The following is a 24,041-nucleotide window of genomic DNA, read 5'->3' as shown; positions in this document are numbered from 1 at the left end:
TCAATTCCCACTTACCAGGGGTTTTTGCATGTTTGCTCAGTTACCACCTTCCCATCATCACATATGGTTATATGAAATCTTTATGACACTGTTCTCTGTTTGCCCTACACACATCCTGCTTGAAGCACCACTTGGATTCCCGTTTCCAGACTTTCAGAAGATCAATGCTCAGATAGTACTGGGAATACTGATAGAAATGATGTGAAATCAGTGCTGGGGCGAACAGACAGTAGTCCTTTGAGACAGGGCTATTTCTGAGGCAATTTAAATTTCGAGATCTAATTATTAGGTATATGGGACTGATCCTATTCTCATTCTGCTCCAATCCAGGAAGAAGCAGGTTTCCCCAGCAGCAATGCTGAAACTACTCAGAAATTCAAAAGATACCTTGTTCAACAGGCAAGTTATAAGAAAGAAAAAATACTAAGAGGTTAAAGCTTTAAGCCTCAATGCATTGCACCAGCTAAGAGAGTTTTATCTTCCAACCTTAAAACAGTTAAAAAATAAAATCAAACAACACTGCTAAAACCACCTCTCAAGTCCACCAATGCCATTCTGTTAAAGCAAGAATTAGCTGGAGACAGAGACGGAGAGGTGGCTCTCTTTATCCGCCAAATCAAATTCAAGTTATTAAAACCACCACCACCAAAACCCAACCACCACCACCAAAACCACACACACAATAAGCCTCACTCCCACAGAAACTACAGCCTTTATCAAGACTCAGACAATTCATCATTCCTGGTTTTGTCCTTCAGCTTTCTCAGGAGGTTTGCCATTGTCAGTTCCACTTATCCTTCCAAGCATCTCCGCTTCTGACAGTTCTTTCAGTAGGTAAATTCTCATAATTAGTTCCTAATTATATATCAAGGCCCACACATTTTTAGAGTTTCTTCTCTTCGTAACGCCTCTTCCAATCCTGTTGACATTCATCATCTCTTGAAACTGATCTTTCTTCCCAGCCTACTCAGTGTTATAGTTTCCAAGTCTTCTTTCATCCCGTTGTTTGAGTTCTCTTGGTTTCTCACAACAGACCAAGAAATGATAAATCAAACAATCACTGCTAGCTGCTGACTGAAAAAATACTACTTAACAGACAGCTCCTTATATCTGCACTTCATCTGATCAAGAAGTGGATTTTTGTCTTTCAGATTTGAACAGGTGGGCACAGAAACAGGTACAACCTTCTTTCACATTTTCTCTGGTTTCAACTAAGCCCACCAGTTTGATCAAGTACCTAACTACTAACCTCTCACATTTAAGTCTTCCAGAGATCGGCCATAAAATTATAATATCTATAAACAACCCCCTTGAAGACTGTCTCTAAGCAAACAGCCCTCTGAGATCTTGCAAGCTGCAGCACTGCTTGATAACATAAATGTAACACCACTACATCGAAAACTAGATCAATGGCTACCTTCGTCAAATGATCTGAGTCTCCAGCATTCACAAACTTCAACAGAATGCGCTCAGCACAGGCCTAAAAATGTTTACATTAAAAAACACACAGCAAAATAAACTATCAGACACAAAATCTTCCACAGAAAGGTAGCGATAGAAATCTAAAGGTGAATTCTACCTAAAGCATTCAAATCTCTCTAATACCCAACTGTTACTGGATACATGCATACATTTCTGGTGTTAAGTTCTCTTAAAAATATTGCCCTACGAGCCCTGTGAGCGTTGCATATTAAATAACACTTTTTATCAGCTTCCCAATGAAAAAAGCTGCTGGCAAAAAGCTGAAATGTGGTAATACACTTCCTTATTAAACCATACCTTCAGGTGCTGAAGTAAAATAAGTTGCACTGATTTTGCATATGTAGTTTGTAATTATGAGCGTTGCAGCGCATACCGAATAACCCATTAATGTCCATGGAAAGGAAAGAGAACACAGCTAAACAAATGGAAAGTGAAGGACTGCAATTTCTAAAGCATGGTGACCCAAACATACGAAAAGGAAAGTACCTGAAGTTTTTACATCCTTTTACAAACATTCTGCTTTAAATTAATGTATCTGTAAGGAGAATCAATGATGCTGTGAAGACACCAACCAAAAGTTTTCCATCTCGCAGCTTCATAAATGTGAAAACACAGATTTCTGACAAACAGCTCAGATTTAGAAAAACGAAAGATCCTAGCACAAAAAAAATACTTAAGTGTGAACTATAACAATGCAAGTAAGTGTAACAACTTAACTGATTTGATTTTGCAATGGTAAAAAATAAGGTCTAGAATAAACAGAGATTATAGAAAAATCAAGTCAGAATTAATATGGAAGAAAAAGTGCTTAAGAATGTGTAAAAAGTAATAAATGATTCATATATAAGGAGAGGGGTACTGATATAAGGAAACTAATAAACCACAAAAGGATCAAACAAGATCATAGGCAGATGATACCACTAAGGAATCATCATCAATTTTTCTGAGAAGCCTAAGGCAAAACACCAAAACCTGAGACAAATGTTTTCTCGATTAGGAAAAAATAAATAAATTAACACACTTAATTACATCTTACTTTTAAATAAAATAAGCCTCAGCTCAGAGGAGGCATGATACATACTTCAGTACCAACCAAATTAGTCTGAGGATGATGATGAGTCCATCATTAAGCCCTTGCTACTGTGTATTAAGTACACAAGGTTTGAAGGACAACAGAAAAGCTAGGAGGCAAGCAGAATCTACAGCTTCCCCATCTTCACTCTCATCTGGCAAGTTACTCTTGTCTGGTCTCCTTCTGTCAGAAACAAAGCATGTCTGACCTCATCCATAATCAGAAATAATCCTTTAATGTGTTTTCTAGCTACTGTTCCAGTTCCTTCAGCATCATTTAACTTACTTACCTCTTAACTCATATTTTAATTAGGGGATTTTTTTCTAACCTAGACAATTCTGCCTGAAATGAGCAACCAACAAGCTAACCGAAGGAACAGTAACCTATTTCCCTGGCTCAGCTGAAGTCAAAAGAAAAGGTGTATCATCCAAGGCCAGCTTTGACAGCCTCCTTCATTCCTACCTGGATTCCCATTAGTGCAGTTTATTCATTCACTTATTTTCTTACAACCTCTAAAACTTAAATGTTTAATCTAACATTAATATCCAGAATTTATAAAGCTAGCAATGGGCACAGAGGGGGTTAGGCGCAGGGAGGAAGGCATGCAGTATACTTCTATACATTACAGAAATCATAACTAGCATGACAGAAATGCCTTATCTTTGTATGACCTGATATTAAACCCAAAAATTTTTAGCTAGGTAAAGTTTCACACTGTGAGTTGTCAGTCTCCAGAGAACAGTCTTATTAAAAAGTGTTAAATACACACAAAGACAGATACTACCAGAACAAGAGATCTGAGAGCAGAGCTCTGCAGAGCATGAGAACAAAAAACATTTCTTCTGAAACCACACACACTGAAACTGCTAAAACCTAACTGTTTTTCTTAACTGCTAGGCCAAAGATTTAAGTAATTTACTTAAAAAAGAAAAGGAATTAGACAGCAGATCTAGAAACAGAATCTGGACAGACCATTCACCCAGCCACACACCCATTTTTCCTTCTTTCTCTGTACCACATCTATGAAGTTTCAAATGCAAGCTTTAGAAAAATCTGTGATTTTCGGCATCTTCCACAAGAAGGCTGTCCAATTAGGGTAACAGTTCATTAATACTACTGAGGCCTGCTAACAGGTACTATTTACAAAGTCAAGCAAACAAGCAATTAATGAGAAAGTTTAAGTATTTAAAATACTATTCTGCTGGATACTTAAAAATATTGAACTGAAGGTAACCAGTCAGCCAGTAATACCACTGAGAAAAAAAGCCTTCATGATTGTAGTAATTCCTACACTTTCTTCTTGGATGCCAGAGCTCTGTGGTAACAGACAAATTGAGGTCCGAGTGTCAAATCTCATTCAGAAACTGAGAAGTTTATTTTTCCCAAAATCAGGGAAGGTACTTGGCTCATTTGGTAAAATTTGTCTACAGAAAATAATAGATTTTCAGAGGTAACCCGTGTCACTTCAACTTGCATATGCAGTGTTTAAGAAACTGGACACATAATAATGGACTAATTAACACAGTGTTGCAGACTTGATGTCTAGACAAGATAAGACATTTCAAGAATCCCTGCTACTCACTCTCATAAAGGAACAACAAAGAGATAGCCTTTTGTGTAACACCAGTGCTGAATTGCTCCAATTGTGAATTTAACACCAGGGACATATTTGTCATCACTTCCGAAAGAAAACACACTTCAGCACATTACATGCTCAAAGCATAATCTGATCCTTAACTATATGGAACCAGAAACTAAACAACTCCAAAGCTATATGTTAATGTATACTAAATGTCATTAAACACAAAAATAATAATAAAAAAAAGTGCATGAAATTGTTACAACAGCAACCTATGGACATTCATTGACTTTGATATGCCAATGCAAAGGTCTTGCTACACTATTTTCAAGCACCAAGGCCGATTAAACACCTATTTCATGGGCTTCAACCTCACCATACTCAGACAACATACAGAAAGAGGGAAAGGCATGTTCAAAGGCACAAGGAAACCCAAACAAACAGAAAGCTAATTACTTCACTATTTTTGTTTCTAAAAGCTCTCCAAAGTTTCTGATTGCTTACACACAGAGAATCAAAGACCACAACAGGATCTAGACCCTACTTCAGGGGATATATTAAAGCATGAGACACACATTAATGCTGCAGAATTTTCATTCAATGCAAAGAGGCACAAAGATAGAAAAGATGTACTGGGATGGCAGGGATCACTTTTCCCAGTACCTGCCTTGTGGAAGCGCCAGGAAAGATCCTGTTCTACAAACCACAGTGGCATAGCCAGAGGGTGCCAGGAACTCAACCATTCTCTAAGGGCAGCTGTGAGCAGCTGGAGCTGGTCTCAACAGGTAGGTGAGGCCACCCGAAAGCTGGGGACCACAGCAAGGAGCTGGGAGTCCACAGTTCAAGACTGGAGACAGGAAATTGCCAAGAAGAGCAGGGAGCAGAAACCTTGTCATTGGTGGAAAGCAAGCAGGTTCTGGAGAATAGCATGCAGGGCTGTGATGGCAGCTGAGCTCACAGACAGCAGTGAAACACCAAAACAGGCTGTTCAGAGAAACACTGGAGTCTCCCTCACTGGAAATATTCAGCACTCAACTTGGCAGAGCCCTGAATGACCTGATCTAAGGCCCTGTTTCAGGAGAAGACTGGCCCAGGTGAAGTCCCATCAAACCTAGACACTTCCATGATACTGTCACTATGCCTGTCATTTCAAAGATGAGACCAGAGACTTCCAGTCCCAGTTCAGCAATGGTCTCGAGCTCCCACGCATCTTCAACCATGTTCTTCCTTTCCACGTAATATTGTCAGACCTCAAATTAAGCATATGCTTCTGAGTTTTTCTAGGCTGGGAGTCACACAGATAATTTTGGCTCTGTTCAAACAGTGTCTGGATTTTCCCAAGCCTTTATCCATGAGCACTTCTATTCTCCTCTCTTTATGTCAGCTTCAGTTAATACTTGCAAAGCAACTGCAGACTCTTAAAAAGATAGTCACTAATAGCAAATAGCCACCAGCAACTGTTTGATAACATCTGTCCTGTCACAGCACACAAAGAACTTCGTTTTCAAATTACATGATTTTAAGTGAATGCTTGCAGTAGGTCTCCCATCAAATAAATAACAAACAAATATTTTGTTGATGAGCCAGAGTGATTGTTTGCAATCACATTCTATTTAAAATTCTGAATTTGGCCAGTGGTTATGGTATTAGGGGGAAAGGGAGAGCGAACTTCACAAATAGTGATATGAACCATTAAGTAAGATACAGAGATGGACTTACTTAAATGGAAGAACCTCAGTGAATGTTTCATTCAATTGCTTAAGGGATTTTTTTTTTTTTTGCTGTTTTTTCTTAAAGAGAGATAAGAGAAATGCATCACAAGCTGCCCTTTCCCCTGCCCAGGGCATCAGGATGCCTGTTTGCTGTACAGCAATGAATTTGTTCATAGCATCACTGTACGTGCTCTATCAGTATGGGGTTTTACCTGAAATAGTACCATACTATGAAGTACATATTTGGGTAATTTTGTTCTTTTTCCTGGTTGAGCTTAGGATATGGATATGGAGAAGACAAAGAAAAGAGGGCATTATCAGGAATTGGGAACGGCAAGAATACCTGGGAATCAGGATGAGAATAAGCATGAACTGAAAAGCAAACATCAAGAAGACCTGGTGCTCCAAGAGAAAGCTGAAAAACTTCAGAGACAAAACCACAAGAGGTCTGATGGGTCAATCCTCCTAATCAAGTCTCCCTTTCTCAAACTGAGCTCATCAATGCTTAGGCACATACCTAGTTATTTCTACCCTGATTTATTTAGTTATTTTAAACACCTCAATAGCTGTCCAGTGAAGACTGAAAACCAATCTTTTTGGAACCTTGCTTTGCACATGGATTGCAGCGTCACCATTTTTGCAGCTCAACTCTCAGTATTTTATTAATAAGAAAATTACGTACCAGAAAGAATACATTAAAACTATGTTATCAGAAGCTATTTTAAACACCGCAATGAAAAGAAGGCCATAGAGCTAAAGATTTTTCTGCTGTTATTTGAGTCCTCAAGACAAATAATCAGAAATGTATTATGAAAAAACTTTCATAAAAATGTATTCTATATTTCAAGTCAGACTTCCTATTCCTAAAACGTTATAGCCTACAGTTCACTTCTAAGACTCAAATGTTACATCTATACAAACAATGCAGCATGACTACTGATATCAAATTTGCATGTTAAAGACTAATTTTCACTGTGCAAAAATCAGAAACATACTTTCAGCTAAACGGCAGCAAATTCAGTATAAATAATATTGAGAAGTTAACCCAAAGAACCTTCTATAAGCCACAGGACCACAGGACTATGTCTTAGGACCACAGGACTTCAGATTTAGTTTCCATTCCGCTCTTTGCACCTTCTCTCATTCCTTGTCAAAGGCAGAGAACCCAAGCCACACAGAATTAAACTAGATTTACTTTTAGATGCTGACAACTCAAAGTCAAGGGAACAGTGTGTACCTTTCTCCAGCGACTGCTTCCATATAGAGTAGGAAGATTCACAGTATTTCACAATTATGAAAACCATCATAATTTTCACAACTGTCAAAAATTCTCTGGATTTTTTTAATTGCTGAAGCATGAGTTACTTTTAAGCATTTATCTGAAAAACACAAGTCATTTTACAGCCTAAATTTAAATGATTAAATACATATCTTCTCTAGCTCTCAACAAATTCACAGTACCTGCTTTCATTAAAAAAACACGAATCTTGTTCAGTTGAATAAAATGTATTGAAGATGCTTCCAGTATCATTCTAAAATCTTATTTTAATTCTTTAGAAGCTGACAGCTTCAATATTCAGATCAACAACAGGAGAAACTGGTTCTATGAAATTAAATACAAATCTTTTTAAGTTGGGGAGGGACTCATCATTAGGGACGGTAGTGACAGGACAAGGGGTAACGGGTTCAAACTTAAACAGGGGAAGTTTAGATTGGATATAAGGAAGAAGTTCTTTCCTGTTAGGGTGGTGAGGCACTGGAATGGGTTGCCCAGGGAGGTTGTGAATGCTCCATCCCTGGCGGTGTTCAAGGCCAGGTTGGACGAAGCCTTGGGTGACATGGTTTAGTGTGAGGTGTCCCTGCCCATGGCAGGGGTGCTGGAACTAGATGATCTTGAGGTCCTTTCCAACCCTAACTGTTCTATGATTCTAAGTTATTCCTCAAGCGTCTCTGAGCTAAGTTCCTAAAACTATTCTGCTTTACAGAACATAGTCTAGATTTCTTTAGTGATAAGTGCAAACCCTACCAAACATAGTAACATTAGGTCATATTGAAAACAACATCTGGGGTTTATGCCCAAGTTTTCATCTGTTTTCACTACAAGCCTGTCCTTAGGACCTAGGGGACACAAACCAATCACAGATTCACCAGCATCAGGTGAATCAAGTAAATAATCACAATTGTTATTTATTTTAAATATGGTCCTAATCTTTAGTTTTTTCAGTTCGTCATTTTTAAATAGTCCTAAATTCATGCATCTGGCAGAGCTGATTTAGGCCATGCACAACCCGGTGATCAGACACAACAGGATAAACAAACTGCATCATGACCCCCGTAGTTACAGCACACTCTGGTTAACTCGAATACAGCAAGACCCGGCACACAGGCAAAGCCATGTTCACCAGGAACACGGTTATGCAAAGCCAACATTAAAAACAAAAAAAAAAACAGAAAACCAAATTGAGTATAAAGTTGTTTTTCAAGTTGTCAATAAAGAAAGGAAAAACAGTGTTACAGCACAGGAAATGGGCTCACAGGCAACAGAAAAAAGGACACCAGGCATAAGATGGAAAACAAAGACCTAGAATAGGCTTATCTCAATCAAGACTAGAGTCCCGTTTTCTTGAAGATGTTATTACAAGATTATCATGAGGGGGAAAAATGATCTATAATTCCCTTCCACCGACTCCAGGCATACACTCAAAACACTGTAAGTCAGAGCAAGTTTGAAGAAAGTAATCGCTTTCTCCCACCCAAATTATAAACTTTAAACACAATTTCCAGAGTTGGGTATAACTGCATTTATGTCAGAAAGATCGCATCAGAAAAATCTCCATTTAAAATAACAGAAATATGGAAAAAAAACACTTTGATTGTTTATGACAAGTGAAGATAACTGTAGTTAAGTTCCTTACTGTGAGGCGACATATTAAAGACTAATGTACAAGCAAATTTCCCTTGAACCTCCTCAAAAATTCAACATAACAAGAGGAACAGAAATCCTATTTTGTATTAAATCAATTCCCAAGTACTCAACACAACAGAGAGAAGAACACAAATTGTCAGGACAATATCCCTCCCTCACTGAAATGTAAAACACTGGAGTCAAAACAGAATTTAAAGGCTCTTACTCTTCAGAGAATGCTGAAGACACTGAGATTCAAAGTTATTTTTTAAAAAACACAAAAATCCAACAAAACAAGCCTTCCCCCCCCAAAAAAAATCACAACAAAAAAGACCAACCAAAAAAACCCCCCAAACCCAACAGGCAGCTTCTAGTGTTCAATCCCAAAATGTACATATTTAATGAAATTACTGTGTAAAAGTAATTTGTGACAATTTGGTCTCACATAAAGCCTTACTTTTTAATTACATTTGAAATTATGTGTATTATATGTGATTTTAAAATAATTATTCAAAATAGAAGTAATTTTCTTGGCCTGTAAAACAGCAGGTGTTGCATGTAAGTTAAGAAAACTACCATTAATTCCCACAGGCAGATAAATGCCATGCTGCTTCAGAATGTTACCATCACATCACCTCAAGAAATCGGATTACATTCACATTATGCTCCAAGAAGGAGGAAAAAAATAAATCAACATATTTCTAGCTGATCAAACCATTACACAGGTACTGTATCAGTGACAAAATGCCAAGAGGACTCACCTGTTCAATCTCCTTCGTCTTAGTTGCAATTGCTTTTGAGCGACCAAGAAGCTGACCATCCTCGTATAATTCTGTACTGTCTGTTATATTTGTTTCTGCTTCCTCTGTTTGTTCGCTGTATAACGGAGCTGAAGATCCAGCCTTAAAAAAAATACAAGCAAAATAAAAACCTCAAAGTGCAAGAGCAAAACTAAACACCCAAATACAGTCATTCAGCTAGCTATTCAGTTTGCTTATCAAGACTACCAGTGAAGCATTATTGCTACAATCTAACATATACAGAAATATAGATTTTAAGAATGTAGAAAATATGGCATCATAAAAAACCTGTGACTCAGTGTTAACTGTATGAAGACAATGATGTCAGATAACCTTTACCCGCCCTTCCACTGAGAAGGAAGGCCACCCTAACTTGTACATGTGATATTTAGAACACCAGCTAGCAAGAAAAATCCACAATCAAAGTGGGATTAGCTCTCTGGGAAAGGATAAAAGTAACAAAATCAAAGGTAAACAGGCATCAATGAAATCAAAACGCTGCCAGAAATAACTCTTGCAGCACTCAGGACCACAGGTTTACTATCAAACGCACATAGATACCTGTTGTAAAGGAAAAGTCAACGAGCCCATAGAGGATTCCTGATTAGATGGGAAATCTTACTGAAGTACCAGAATTGTAGAAACTTCCCTCTAAAACAGAAATTAAGACAGTATCCCTGCCCAAAAGCAAAAAACCTCCCACTCCAAGGGGTCTATAAAGAAGATAGAAAGGAGAAGAAATTACCATAGCCTACTGAAATCCAGTATTATGCAAGAGAATTCTAGAGTAGTAATTTGTTTTTTGGGGGGGCAGTATCAGATTTGAGAATTGCGGATGCAGAAAAGTATTTTCTACTGTTGCAAAATAAAAGAGGCGAAGAGTCCTAAGACATAAACTAACACAAAAAGAAAAGCATCAGACCTAAAGAAAAAAAGCTTAAGTGGTCCTAAGAGCATCTACTCAGAACTTAGCAGCAGTATAAACCATTAAGACTGAATCCCAAATCTTATTGCAGCAAATCATGAAATGCCTGAGATTGATCGAAGGCTGCTAAAAAGTTCAGCGCAATGCAAACTTTAGCTACTAAGAACTATGTAAAATAAACTGAAAAAAGATGAAAAGTGTTGCAATTCATACATGACAGCCTACTACTAATCAAGGTGAGAAGTATCCTTTCTTCAAGGACTCAGAATGATATACTTCACTCCTTCATTAGCATTCCTACAGCGTGCTTTCTGAGTCAATAAATCATCTTGGACTCTGCCATAACCAACTGCAATTGCTTCATTTTGAAAATTACTTTAGTTTGAATCTTTTTGCCACTGCAATTTTCTCTGAGGCACAGTGGAAGCTTTAAACAACTTTTTTCTATATGGCTCACTCTGTTCTTTTCTCCCTTACATTACCTTCCCCTCACCAAGAACAGGAGTGACATTTCTCTTTACTGTTACTCTCCTGAACCTCTCAGAAATGTCCACGCGTATGTTCACCTCCATATGGTATTCATGTTTGGAACAGTTTGCTGCTTCTTTTTCCTCACTCCAGGCCCTCACATTCCCTCTACCCCACACCTCCTTTTTTTTTCAGATTTATTTTTCCTGGAGGGAAATGAACAGTTAATTTATCCAACTGGCTCTTCCCATACAGGATCAAAAAGCTGCTGGTGCACTCAGATATAACATCAATGGACAGGACTTAAAAGTTCATATGAACATGGATCCAGCGAGCTGATTTCTCTAATCTAGCCCTTAAATTCCACGAGTGTGAAACACAAAGAGGAAATCTGATGCTTCCCAAGATGCTTTTGTCTTCCCTCAAATTATCTGCCAACAAATATAAAATACACATTAATTATGATGTTTAAGACATGTAATTTCGTAGAGTAGGTACTATTTTGTTTTTTTTAAGAGTGCCTGAAGCAAAGGTAAAGTTGAAGATAAAAGGATCACAGAATTAAAACAGACTGGTCTACAAAAAGACATTACATGACATTTGGTTTGTTTTAAATGACAAATACATCATCCACTAACATAGCAGAATCCATGACATCCTATCCAAGAGCAGCATAACAAAACAAAGACTGAAAAGGGCTATAATCACAGTTCAATATAGCAAGGGGTAGAAGACAGGTAAAAACAAATGGCTATTAACCAGCAATTCATTAATGCTGATTATTGATTGTTGTGAATTGATTATTGATTGTTGTGAATGCTCCATCCCTGGCAGTGTTCAAGAACAGGTTGGACGAGGTCTTGGGTGATATGATTTAGCTTAAGGTGTCCTGCCCATATATTTAGGGGATGGACTGTTCATTAGGGACTGTAGTGATAGGACAAGGGGTAATGGGTTAAAACTTAAACAGGGGAAGTTTAGATTGGATATAAGGAAGAAGTTCTTTACTGTGAGGGTGGTGAGGCACTGGAATGGGTTGCCCAGGGAAGCTGTAAATGCTCCATCCCTGGTGGTGTTCAAGAACAGGTTGGACAGAACCTTGGGTGGCATGGTTTAGTGCGAGGTGTCCCTGCCCATGGCAGGGTTGGAACTAGATGATCTTAAGGTCCTTTCCAACCCTAACTATTCTATGATTCTATGATAAAAGTTCTGGGGAAAAAATATCTATCCACTGCAGTACCAAAACAAAAGGTTAATTTTTAATATAGAGGAGAAGTGCTTTCTGGAAAAGAATAAATGACACAGTAGTCTGACATGACATGGAACTGAACTCAGTATACCAAAGGTTCTCTACTAGTCTTATGTTTCATAAGTACACTTGTATTTTGACTCAGAAGTCCCTCGCTAATTTTAAGGAGTTCAGCAAGCATACAGATTTACACTAGTGCAAGGGTTCCTTGGAGAATTCCTGGGAGAGCTGAAGCCTTATTTTGGCAGTTGTAACTCAACATGAATTTAAATTATACTAACAAAACCTACTTTGTTTTTGCGTAGTCTTAAATAAATAAATCACAAGGCTCTAGTCTCCCTCTCACTCACTTTCAACAAACATTTAAGAGCATATGCAGACAAATCGAGGGGTAAATTATAAAACGTGCCTTTCAGGAGAGTAAAGAAAAACAAGAGGCTATTGTAACAATTTAAAATAAATTGATTAATAATCCTGTCTTACTTCATACTCTGCTTCAGGTACATTGCTTTCATCGGCCTTCTCTGACTTTTCAGCTGCCCACTTGCTTGCAGCTTCTGCAAGCTCCTTTTCCGATGGTCTGTTGCTCTTATCCGAGGCCTGTACAAGAACATTACAGTCAAGGTTTCACATGAAATATATTTATGCGTGGCAAAACATCTTCCAAACTAATATAAACAGTTTTTCAGATCCCCTCAACATTTTAAAATAGGAAATAAGGAAGCTGAAGCTATTTCATTTGCTGACTTATTTCTGTAAAAAGAAAAGTGGCTGGAGAGAGAGCAGAGAAAAAAAAGAAAAAAAGAGAGAGAAAAACCACAAAGATAAATCAGTGAAGTTCAGTAAAATGTTAAAAAAAGCACCATACTTTCAGAATCAGTTTTATTCAATTCATGGGACAGAGACAGCAGAAAAATTATTTGAGACCAATTGAGTTTAAGGAGACATGGATCAAGTGGACACTAAGAAGTCAGATACAAGTGTGGAGGGATCTAATATCTCAATGTGGTTTTCAGGCATGAAAGGTTGCAACTAATTTAAACTATTAAATACTGTGTAGGGTGTAAAACCTGAGCTAATTAGGCATGAAGTACTTTACACATACTTTAAATGATCAGAGCTGCTTCCATTAAAATTCATTATTTTTTATTGGGGGGAACATTGATCATTTATAATAGAGTCAGTCATGGCTTTATAGCCTTTTAATCCACCTTTTCAGACTGAAATACTGCTATAATATCTAAAAATTAATTTCGCTCAATTTGGCTTTTACTAACAGAGAAACAGATGACAAATACCCAGGTACCAAAACCAGTTCAGGAACAGCCAGATTTACAAATCTTGTTACTACTATGTCAGTATTTCCTCTGAATCAACAAACATCCATCCAAGAATCTATACAACTCTAGTATTAAAACCTACAACAGTAAGATGGATATCTAAAAAAGATACAAAAATCCTCCTGCCTTAAAAATGTCCCAATTTCTACCCAATGTCAGTTCTATCACAGCAAACAGGTGGACAAAAAAACCCAACAAAAAACCCCAACACTGTCCCCTCTCATCACTAGTTCATTCTAAATTACATAAATGGCCATCAGAAGCAAACCTTGTGAACTGTTACAAGACTGCTTCATCTTCAAACCTTTTGTATTTACCTCAAGTAAAATATTACCCAAACATCTCTTTGTGCTGTAGTATGGCATTAGTATATGATTCACAGAATCCTTCCAGGATTCAGTGTCATAAGGACACCACATTTAACCGGTTCCAGAAGAGAAGTGCAACACAATGTTCAAATAGAAATCCCTCTTTTCTACTATTGTAAACTACAAAATTATAACCAGCAAAGTCAGGAGGCGATGAAGTTCAATGTGCAGGGGAACAAAAAGGGCTCTTAAGAAAACAGTAGTATAATTCATAGAATAACTTGCCCAGCTCACCTTTCCAAACTACACTATTATTCTTACACTAGTCTCACTAGAAACTATCTGCTGCCAAGGTTTTTTTCTCCCCTCAACGTTCTCATTTCCCATAGTATGCCTTTTACCTTTAACGTTACCTATCTGTAGCTGCCAAAAAACTCTTGTACTGTGGTTCTATTATGAATCTCTCCCTTTCCTCAAATGTGGCTCTGGCCAACACTAACAAAAATACAAAAAAGACCGGTACCTTTGTCACTGTCAGTTTTGCACAAATAAAAGACAAATAAAATCTCACATGACCTACAGTATTTCCCCAGCCATAAACAGAAACTAACCACTCTAATACCTGCTGGAATGCAGCAAAATATCTGTTTAATTTAATCTCAATAAATTTAATTCTGTAAGTTGCATGTCAATAAATATGTATTAAAAATACCAAGTATGTTTTATGTAATAAAGGAACGGTATTTCCACAGGTACACTACAAGTGAACAACGGGTACATATTTCTCAAAGAACAGTATCTGCAGCTACTTAAGCTGCAAACTTGCAAGAAATGAACAACCTATCCTGTATTGTCTGAAACCCAACCAAACTTCCCCCAACCTCAAAACAGGGGTATCTTTTTTCCTTTTTCTGTTACCTTATGCATAAGAACAGAAAAAACCTGTCAGTTTTCTGCTATCTTCGCTGCAAAGCTTTCCCTGTCTCACACATCTGCCTTTTGCTCTAATAACGTTGGATACAGCCTTCAAGGCTTGCAGTCCAGACAGCTATTAAAGAAAAACACAAAAGATGTCATACCATAGTCAATTAAACAGGTGGTTAAGATCAGATAGCACCCACATGTGTTAATTCACATGCATGAATATGTAAAAAAATTAATTATAAGACAGATAAGAATATCTTTTCAGATTTGCATATAGCTACTACAGTGAAAAGAGATATTGCTACAGAGGCATATATAGCTTTGTAAGTATTTCAAAGCTAAATTATAACTTGGGGCATTGGACGTTATCTCCTTTAATCTATAAAATATATAACTCTTATCTCAAGTCTAAGAAGATTATAAGATTCTGGTGCTAGAGATGCTCATGTTTTGCCAAGACTACTTCTGTTGGTATAACTGAACCACTAATGTAACTGAACTGGTTAGTGTAATTCAGCCATCATCCCAAAAGTCTCCCCTGACACAGGCCAGTACATCAAAGGCAGATTTGGAAGCTTCAAGAGAAAAGCAATAAAAGGTCACTGAAGTGCTTCCATTTCGGCAGCTGATGCATACCCAATAAATATTTATGTTGTATGGGGAAACGATTTCCATCAAACAGAAAGTTTCATTTTGTGTAGCTTACATCAAGTGGATCTCCACTGCCAGCAGATATACGCAAAGTGCTGGCAAAACCCCACAATATAGAATAGATCAGACTTGACTGAAGCAGAAAGCAAAACATTTAAAGAATACTTCACAGTTTAAGCACACACTGCACATTAATACAAGTGCAAGAGATTTTGCAATATTTCCTTGTTCTCAAAGGTTTGTATTAAGCAAGGATTTGGTATTGAGCTGTAGCATGCTGAGTCTGTAAACAAAACAGGTGAACTAATTATAAAGTTTATTTTATAATCCAAATCATCTCAACTTGTGAGTAACAGCTTTTATCTTGCTTTCCTTGTTTACATCACTGAAAATATATCGCTTGCCTCCCCCCTTAAGGACATTGGCAATTAGCTAATGCCTAGCACAGCAATTCTAAAAGAGCTGCATAAGGGATAAGTATTTGGAATGACAGCACAACCAAAGCCTGTTTTTTTCCCTACCTAATTATTTCCTTCAGTCTCACCTTCTCACAACAAAAAGTACCTTTCTTTCTTCTGATTTCTTTTTTGTTTAAGCAATCCACTGCTTTTATTAAAAAGACGTCAAGAACCAGGCTGGTACATCATGCTACTTAGAGCAAATACTACTTTCTTTTGGGCATCGGACTAGATGGTCTCCAGAAGTCCATTCCAACCCTAACAATTCTGTGACTCTAATAGGGCCTTATTTACTTAGACCAATATAATGCACTGTTTCTTTCTCAATAAAGTATTATTCAGCTATGTAGAGAAAATACTCCAATGGAAGTGTTCATTTTAACCTCAGATATAGTTTACAGGCAAGCAGTCTACGATTTGAAAATGTTTTTGCTGCCACAACAATCTTGAATGCTGCTTGTTCATCAGTGTTTATTAGCCTGTCCGTTTAACTAATTAGCAAGATCACATAGTTGGTGCTCAGCCCACAGATTTGATGAGAAATTAAACAGCATCATTTAGAACATAAAATTACACTTATCAAACTAAGCAATATGGCTCCCTTCCCAAGTAAATGCTATCATTCTTGCCACATCCTCAAACAACCCTGCTTCTAAGTCAATTCTGCTATTCACATTAGATTCCCACACAGTTTCCAAATCCAGTAACAGTTTAAGAATCACTGAATGATGGAGTTCAGTGCAAGTATAGGTTTGTCCAATTCATTTGCTGGTCCTAAGACTGCTTCCCCATTTTTGTCCTTGCCATTCCTTTTCTAGCACAATCCAGACTTTGGAAATTGACAAATTTTAAACACCTACAAAATTCCTTTTCTCTTAAAATGAGACAGTGAATACAGTACAAAAAGGTCTGTCAGTGTCACGATTAGACAGACAGCACTATCAACACCTTCCTGTCAGATAAGGGAAACCTATCCTCTGCAGAGCAATTCAGGATGCTTCTTTCCTTAACACCTACATACATTATCTCCTTCCAACTGAGGAAAAAAATTCCCAAACCAGTGTATAATCTGAAACCATAGTGAGAAATACTTGAAAAGAAAATTCACCTTTGATGAGGATACTGCTATGGAGCCTGAAGGCGATGCATCTCTTGATGTTTTCAATGATAGACCTGATGCCCTCTCTTTACCTACAGTTAAGAAAAAAATAACAACTGTGAAATTATATTAAAACATATGTTGCAAATATAATTACTGGCTTAGAAAAACTGCAGTGAAATTCGCTCAGGTCAGACATGAAATCTACAAGCTTCACCACCTGATAAATATTGATAAGTGATAGTATTAATATTGATAATATTAATATTGAAGAGATATAACTATATTATTTAATGTATTTAGAAGAATCCACTGTCCTTTTTCCAACATTAACTGAAAGGCTGTATCAACATGACTTGGCAAGATGATGTGGTTTTACTTTTTAATATTCCTGTAATGATATAAACAGGTGAAATATTAGACACCAGTCAATCACTCCAGGAAACCAGGTTGGTAGGAACTGGTTTAGCAAGCCACAGTGTGGTGCCAAGTCCTGCCATGGCAAACAGTCCTACACTGTATCAGCCACAGACTAGATGCTCTTTGTATTATCAGTGTTTTTCTTATAAGAGTCAAAATTGAAAAAATGACAATTCAAATTCACTGTGCTAATCAGTCTGTGCATACCCTTGCCACAGACTGGCCACAGCCTGCAGCAGCAGAACTGGTTGCAGTGTGAACTACTAGTTTTCAACCTGTGGTCCACGGATTACATCGAAGGGATCTGCAAAAGGTAAACACGAAAAGCACATATGCTGTCAGTAGGCCTAACTTAACTAGACTATTCATACTCACTGAGGAAAATGGTTGATTCTTCGCAAATGGAAAACAATGCAGACTTCCCTTGGCTTCCATCAAATTAGTATCAATACAATTAAGAATGGGATAAAAAGTTTATCAAATACTTTAAGAAAAAGATATAAATTATAATGTATCCTATATTAATATTAAATATTAACAGAACTATGAACAAATGTGGCTTTAATTTAATGAGTCAAATAAATAAAGAGCAAATATGGCACCTCAAAATGCTGTGATACTTTCTGTTTTTACTCAGGGCCATAAAATATGACTGCATCGTGCTGTGAATTTAAAAATACCACTACCTACATAAAACACGTAATGGAAAGTCCATGCAAACTGCATACTTGTTAACAATAGGAAGTGTTTAAAGAGTATTTGAAAATTGGTCTTCTACTCTTTCCCTGCATTTTCATACTACATGTATAGCATAGACTTAATACAAAATTTTAGGAAAACCCTGAAATTTTATATGGTTTCTCAAAACATTTTTTCCTGTTCCTGATAATTATGAACTGTGTATCTGTAACACTTCTACAAATTTAGTTGAATATCTTATTTTTCCCTTCCTCTCCTACATTTTAAGGAATTTGCATTCACTGAGTATTGCTCCAAAGTGTTAAAAAGAGTTGCAGTGATGAGCTAGAAGGATAATTTATATTCTACAAGGAGTGAACTGATTCCTCAGTATTTAAGCAATGTTAACTAAACTCCACAAGATCTCTTTTGGCAGTAAGTGCTACATAATGGTCCGGTATGTTGCTCTGGAAACTTACAATATGCCTATCAGTGAACAAAAAAAAATATCTAATTAAATTTTTCAAAAGCTGCCAAAATGAACAGTGGGTTTGGAGAGTTCACTAGAAAGCATTTGCAGGGAGGGAAATCAAATCAGATTAATTTACATACACTGTACAAACAGCAGCGGCTAAGACAGTAGTATACTAAAAAAGGGCAATTTTGCACTTTTTTTTTTATCCTTAATTATTTAAATAGGAAAACCTTAAATATTTTCAAAACAGATGATTCATTAGGCTTCAGGGAAAGATTAACAGCCAAGTTTTTAAAAGGCAGAACACACACAGTACAGACTTAACTGCGTTTCACATTTTTTTGAGGAAAGCAAGATTTGAGCAAATCTGACAGGAGATGAAGCTGTTAAAAACCCCTCAAGCCCCTAATATCACAGGTCTGAGAACACTTTCAGAAAATGTAACACGTAGCAGTATATGTATTTTAATTTCTCCAATTTTTTAATCCTTCTTTTCCCCTGGCTGCAGGAAGAAAAGTCTTTGTTTGCTATAGATGACAGCAAAGTTTCTTGTAAGGGAATTCAATAAAGCACATAAGGAAGAGAAGCAGTTGAGGCTAAACAAAAAATAACATAAGATACCAGAAAAAGCCGTGCTGCTCAAACTCCTACAGTCAGTCTAGAGCTGCTGCTGAAACACCACTTACAACCTCCCACATAAAATACATAAGGGAACAGAGACTGCAGTGAAACAACCAAAAAGCAGACACCACAACTGGTACAAAGTGTCTAGTTTTCTCATTATAAATATAGCATGTAAAGAATCACAGATGTGCACACATCTCTAATTCTGTATGAGAAAAAGGGCTTATGGAGTGAGTTGCAGTTTCACCCCACTAACCAGTTCTCATCATTAATGCAGCATTACCTTGCTGAGAAGAAGTATTTCTTTTATGTAAAGATGACATATTTCTGCTATGCTGGGACTGGTGGAAAGGATAGGATTTGCTTCTTTCAGGAGAGTAGCTCCTGCTGCTGACACTAGAGCCAGATCTGCTGTGTGGAGAATCCCTTCGGCTCCCTGGTGATTCCCTGAAGAGAGGAGAGTCCCTCCTGTGAGGGGATCGTTCTCTCATGTAATGAGAAGGATAGACGCTTTTTCTTCTGAAGCCATCTCTGACATCCCTTCAAAGAAAACAGAAAAATAAAAGTCACTTGGTTATCCTTCCAATGTTTGTGGAACAGCACTGGATAATACAATGACAACATTTTGTATTTGGTTAAATACTAATAGATTAGCTGTCATCTGCAGAATATGTCTGAAATCTTCAGTGTTGTTAGAATAATAGGCAATGAATGAAAAACAAGTAGGAAAAGAGGATGTATATGTATATGTACATGTATATGTAAGTAATTATTTTCAGATTTCATTCACCTGCTTCATTGCTGGAAGCTAATTCCTTTCTATTTCTCAATAATACAGCTAAAACGTGAGAAAAAGACATTCAAGAAATTGGGACTTCCACATTTTATTTCTTCAGATTCACTCAATTTCACCTGGAAATTAAAGCTTCATTTACAAAAACTAAAAATGCATACGCAAATAATTGCTCACACTCTTTGGCTGTTTTTCAACTCTATTTTTCCCTTACCCTTATTTTCAAGGGAGTATGATTTAACACACCTTGCTATGGGAAATACCATTGAGGGATTTCGATTTATATCCAGCAAGGACAAAAAGAAAACCGCAGACTATCTATCCTCATGCCTACGTATCCACCCAAGGTCAAACCATGAATGAAAACATGAAAATTTATACCTACTAAAGAGTCTATGTCTTTCACAACACACAATACTAATTTTGAACTTTACTGTAAAATGCCACAGACTCACTCAGTTATTATATGAAACCTAACTGATTCGAAACTATAATCTAGTCAACACCAAAACTTTCTACTACATGTATATATTGTTACTCCAGACCATACCCCAAATGTCCTGGTTACTTGCAAATCATATTAATTTACACATATATGTGAAGGTCAGAAAAACAACATAAAATTGAACTTTTCCTAAAGAATCTCAAAGCTAACATGCAAGCAAACATCTACTGAATCTAGATTTGTGACATGCGCCTTGGTCAGAAGACACATTGCCAAGAGAAGCAAGTAATTCTCAGCTCTTCCACAGCACTGCTAAATAAAAATAAAGACTCCATGGCATTTATAGTAAGCCAGAACGTACCTTACTTCACTGCCTTTCTCTCCTATTTCTCACCATAGTCCAATATTTATATAAGGGAATGTCTCACAACGATGAGCAAAGACCTGGTGGTCTCTTTTAGTGCAATGTAGCTATAGCTAATTTTATATTGCTGGAGAAAAGGAAAAAAGCCCTCTAGTGTACAATTCCCATCGCATGTTGCAGGCCCACATTTATGACGGGTAACAAAGGACTCTAGCATGTCAAAAGTGTTTTGTACTGCTGAAACTATACAGGTAGCACCACAGTAATACAGACACTATTACACCAATGTGTTTTATACAGTGCTGATTTACTTTTTGCATGGAAAGCACAACTGCCTCAAACAAAGCCAGGTTTTACAGCTCAACAGTTATTTCACTGTTAACAGAACACAGGCTTTTTACAAGTATGTTATCTTACAGAAAAGCATATTTTACAGAACTACATACCAAAACTGCTACAAGACAATGTTACACAGATTTATGCTTAACAGGGGTGCTAAAAAAATCAATATTCCTTTCTAAACATCTTTTCTTCTTCTATTTATTGTGACACATTATTCTTCCCAAACAAGCCAGTAAAAGAAACAATTAAGGAATTGCTAAATAATACTCTATTTAATAGCCTCTATACAGTAGCCATTGTATGCTTACATCAAATAATGAATCACCCCAGAATACACAGAAGGATAATCCTCCTGCTTTCTTCAAAGGCCAAGAGCAATGCGCTCACCTTTGGACACTACTCTTTAGGAAATGTGTAGATTAACACGAGATTTTCCAGAAAGAATAACTGAAATTATCAGACTCTGAGAAAACACATTTAATGACAAAACACTCAAACCTCTTTGTCCCCTTAAATTTAGCAGAAAGAAATCGAAAGAAGCCAGGCGAGTTCGCTAACCTATGAGACACAGCTGAAAATAGGGAACAACCGCTTTATCTGCATTACATGTATAAACATTTTATGCGGCAATAGAGAAAAAGTTCAGACTTTAAAAATAATCGAAAGATTAGCTCACCACCGAACTAGTTTTTAAGTAGGTTTTTTTTTATTTATTAAAGAACATATTGATCAAATATTTATCCAGAATGAGTTATGTACAGTGCATTTCTTCTTCAGTTTCCTCCTAAACATCTCTTTTTAAATAATCCTATTTATTTTTAAAGCACAAGCTTTCTGGCAGACCAGTACACCACTTTTACACCCAAAACACGTTTTCATGACTGAGATGAAGCCCTAGTACACAGAGAAGTTTATTATGGAAACGTTTACAGAACCCCAGCCACTGCACACATAATAAATGCTCTAATATCCACAGAAGAATTTACAAAATACCATTGAAACACACTTTTAAACAGGAAAACATTTAAAAGCCTCATTCTACAATAACATTATCCACAAAACAGTAGATTCTAACTTTCATTTTTCAAATTTTCATTTCATCACTCCATGTTAGCTCCTAACTGGACCATATCTCTTACTAAATACTCATGCCATTAACTATATTAAATTTTTTTCAGACAGCATAGCAACAGCACAGCATTTCTGATGCTTTCCATTAATATAACAAACGACACTGAACAGAACAAAATAAGCATTGTTTTACTTTTTTTTCCCCCTTAAATACTTAAGCTAACATACACCTGCAATTTGGTAATGAAGGCCCCAATTCAGCAAAGCAGTTAAGCACATGCTTCAGATTCCAACACATACTCAAAAGGTTTATTGAGCAGGGACAATATTTAATAGAGATGCAAAATTTTGTGCTCAGCTCTAACTTTAAAATAGAACTACTGCCCTTAATAAAAAATACAGGATGAATTGCTTTCATACAGGATCCCTCTTCTCTTTATATTTTGTATTCGTATCTCGCACTTAGTCCTGAAAGCGCAATGTAGTTCTCTCAGCAGTACTGCAACAGGAAGCATTAGAATGTTTAACCTCCACGGATCTTGACCATTAAATTCTCAGTGAAGCTGATAATCTTGGATGAGCTCCTGAAATTTTGTAACTAACCAGCCATACCCTGATATACCATCCACAAAGGGCAGCTGAGGGAAGAACACAAGCCTAACAGTTATCACCAAGTTCCAGTTTCTTGGAGGGAAAAACACAAATACAGACTTCTGCATAGCAGGAGATCAAGGGAATACAACACAGAGCAGATTTACAGTTGCCAAAGGATCAGAGACACCATCTTTCCTAAGCTACCATTACCACATCAAGTACTTCTGTTCTCACCCCTCTCTGCCATTTTAAGGCCTGCAAAGCATTCAGTAGCAATGTTGGGGGGAAACTGAGAGTTAGTGGAAGCCTTCTCAATTACAAAAGGGAGTAGTACAGGTTAAGCTATGTGAAACAAAGACTAACACAAACTGGTGTACCAGTTTGCATTTTAAGAGTACCTAAAGGCAAAATTAAATTACTTGGCAGATGTGAAATGCCTGAGAACGGAGGTGTACTTGGGAACATGAAAGCACATCATATGCAATACAGGAAGAAATTTTGTGTGCAAGAGAAATCTCAGTTTACTCTCATTGAATTCATGCTACCAGGCAACAGGGTACAATACTACTATATGCTTACTATTCTCTTGGACTTCTACTCCTGATACAGACATCCATCTTTTCAGTTAAAACATTAATCTACGATGTGGTCCAGCCACAGAGGATGTAACTCACACTTACGATACTGCACTGAACAGATTAGCAACTCTACAGCGTATCACTGTGGAGCAGAAACTGTAGGCTCTTTCAGTAACTCACAAGTGAGCACAGTTTATCACCTAGATAAACAGTCAACAGAGAAGTAAGTTTATGTGACCCCTTCCATCTGAGAAAGATTATTACTGTTGTCAAAGGGGTTAGACATTCCATTTATAGGCTTGGGCTTGATTACTAGCCTTGCCTAAAAGCAACTCACACGATTTTATAAATAATTTGAGGAAATTATACGTATCTCCTGAGACACCAGACTTCAGTGCAAAGAGAGGAAAAAAGAGAAGATTTTGAACCATGCTTCTTAACTCAATATACTTCCCTTGTCTCATAATACACAGGCAAGGGGAAGGAAGAGTGAAAGAAAAATAAAAAAGCCTCTTGCCTGCCCTGCCAGGACACTGCAGGGGCTGGCAGAGGGGGACATGATTCAGCTGCAGGGGCAACATGATTCAGATGATGGGGAAAACTTTAATAAAGTGCACTACACCCCGACCTCCAAGTTTCTCAAGTGATTTGCTGTCTTAAAACATCTGAAAAGCAAATACAAAGA

At 37.1% G+C, this 24,041-nt stretch overlaps 1 protein-coding gene across 2 annotated transcripts in view; it reads right to left on the bottom strand.

The window, feature by feature from the left end:
• The window catches only part of PPHLN1 (periphilin 1), a 73,327-nt gene that overhangs the window by 23,886 nt on the left and 25,400 nt on the right, over window positions 1-24,041 (bottom strand). For both annotated transcript variants that reach the window (XM_062612360.1, XM_062612370.1), the window contains exons 6-9: window positions 19,453-19,709; window positions 16,982-17,064; window positions 12,676-12,792; window positions 9,512-9,652 (exon numbers count right to left, since the gene is read on the bottom strand). In XM_062612360.1, coding sequence (XP_062468344.1) covers window positions 9,512-9,652; window positions 12,676-12,792; window positions 16,982-17,064; window positions 19,453-19,709 — 598 coding nt within the window. The remainder of the gene's footprint in view (window positions 1-9,511; window positions 9,653-12,675; window positions 12,793-16,981; window positions 17,065-19,452; window positions 19,710-24,041) is intronic.

This window comes from Pezoporus occidentalis, unplaced genomic scaffold (assembly GCF_034315485.1).
Source record: "Pezoporus occidentalis ecotype Australia unplaced genomic scaffold, CSIRO_AGI_Poc_V1 ctg100, whole genome shotgun sequence".
Taxonomy (NCBI): domain Eukaryota; kingdom Metazoa; phylum Chordata; class Aves; order Psittaciformes; family Psittacidae; genus Pezoporus; species Pezoporus occidentalis.
This window is presented reverse-complemented; position numbering and strand designations above follow the sequence as displayed.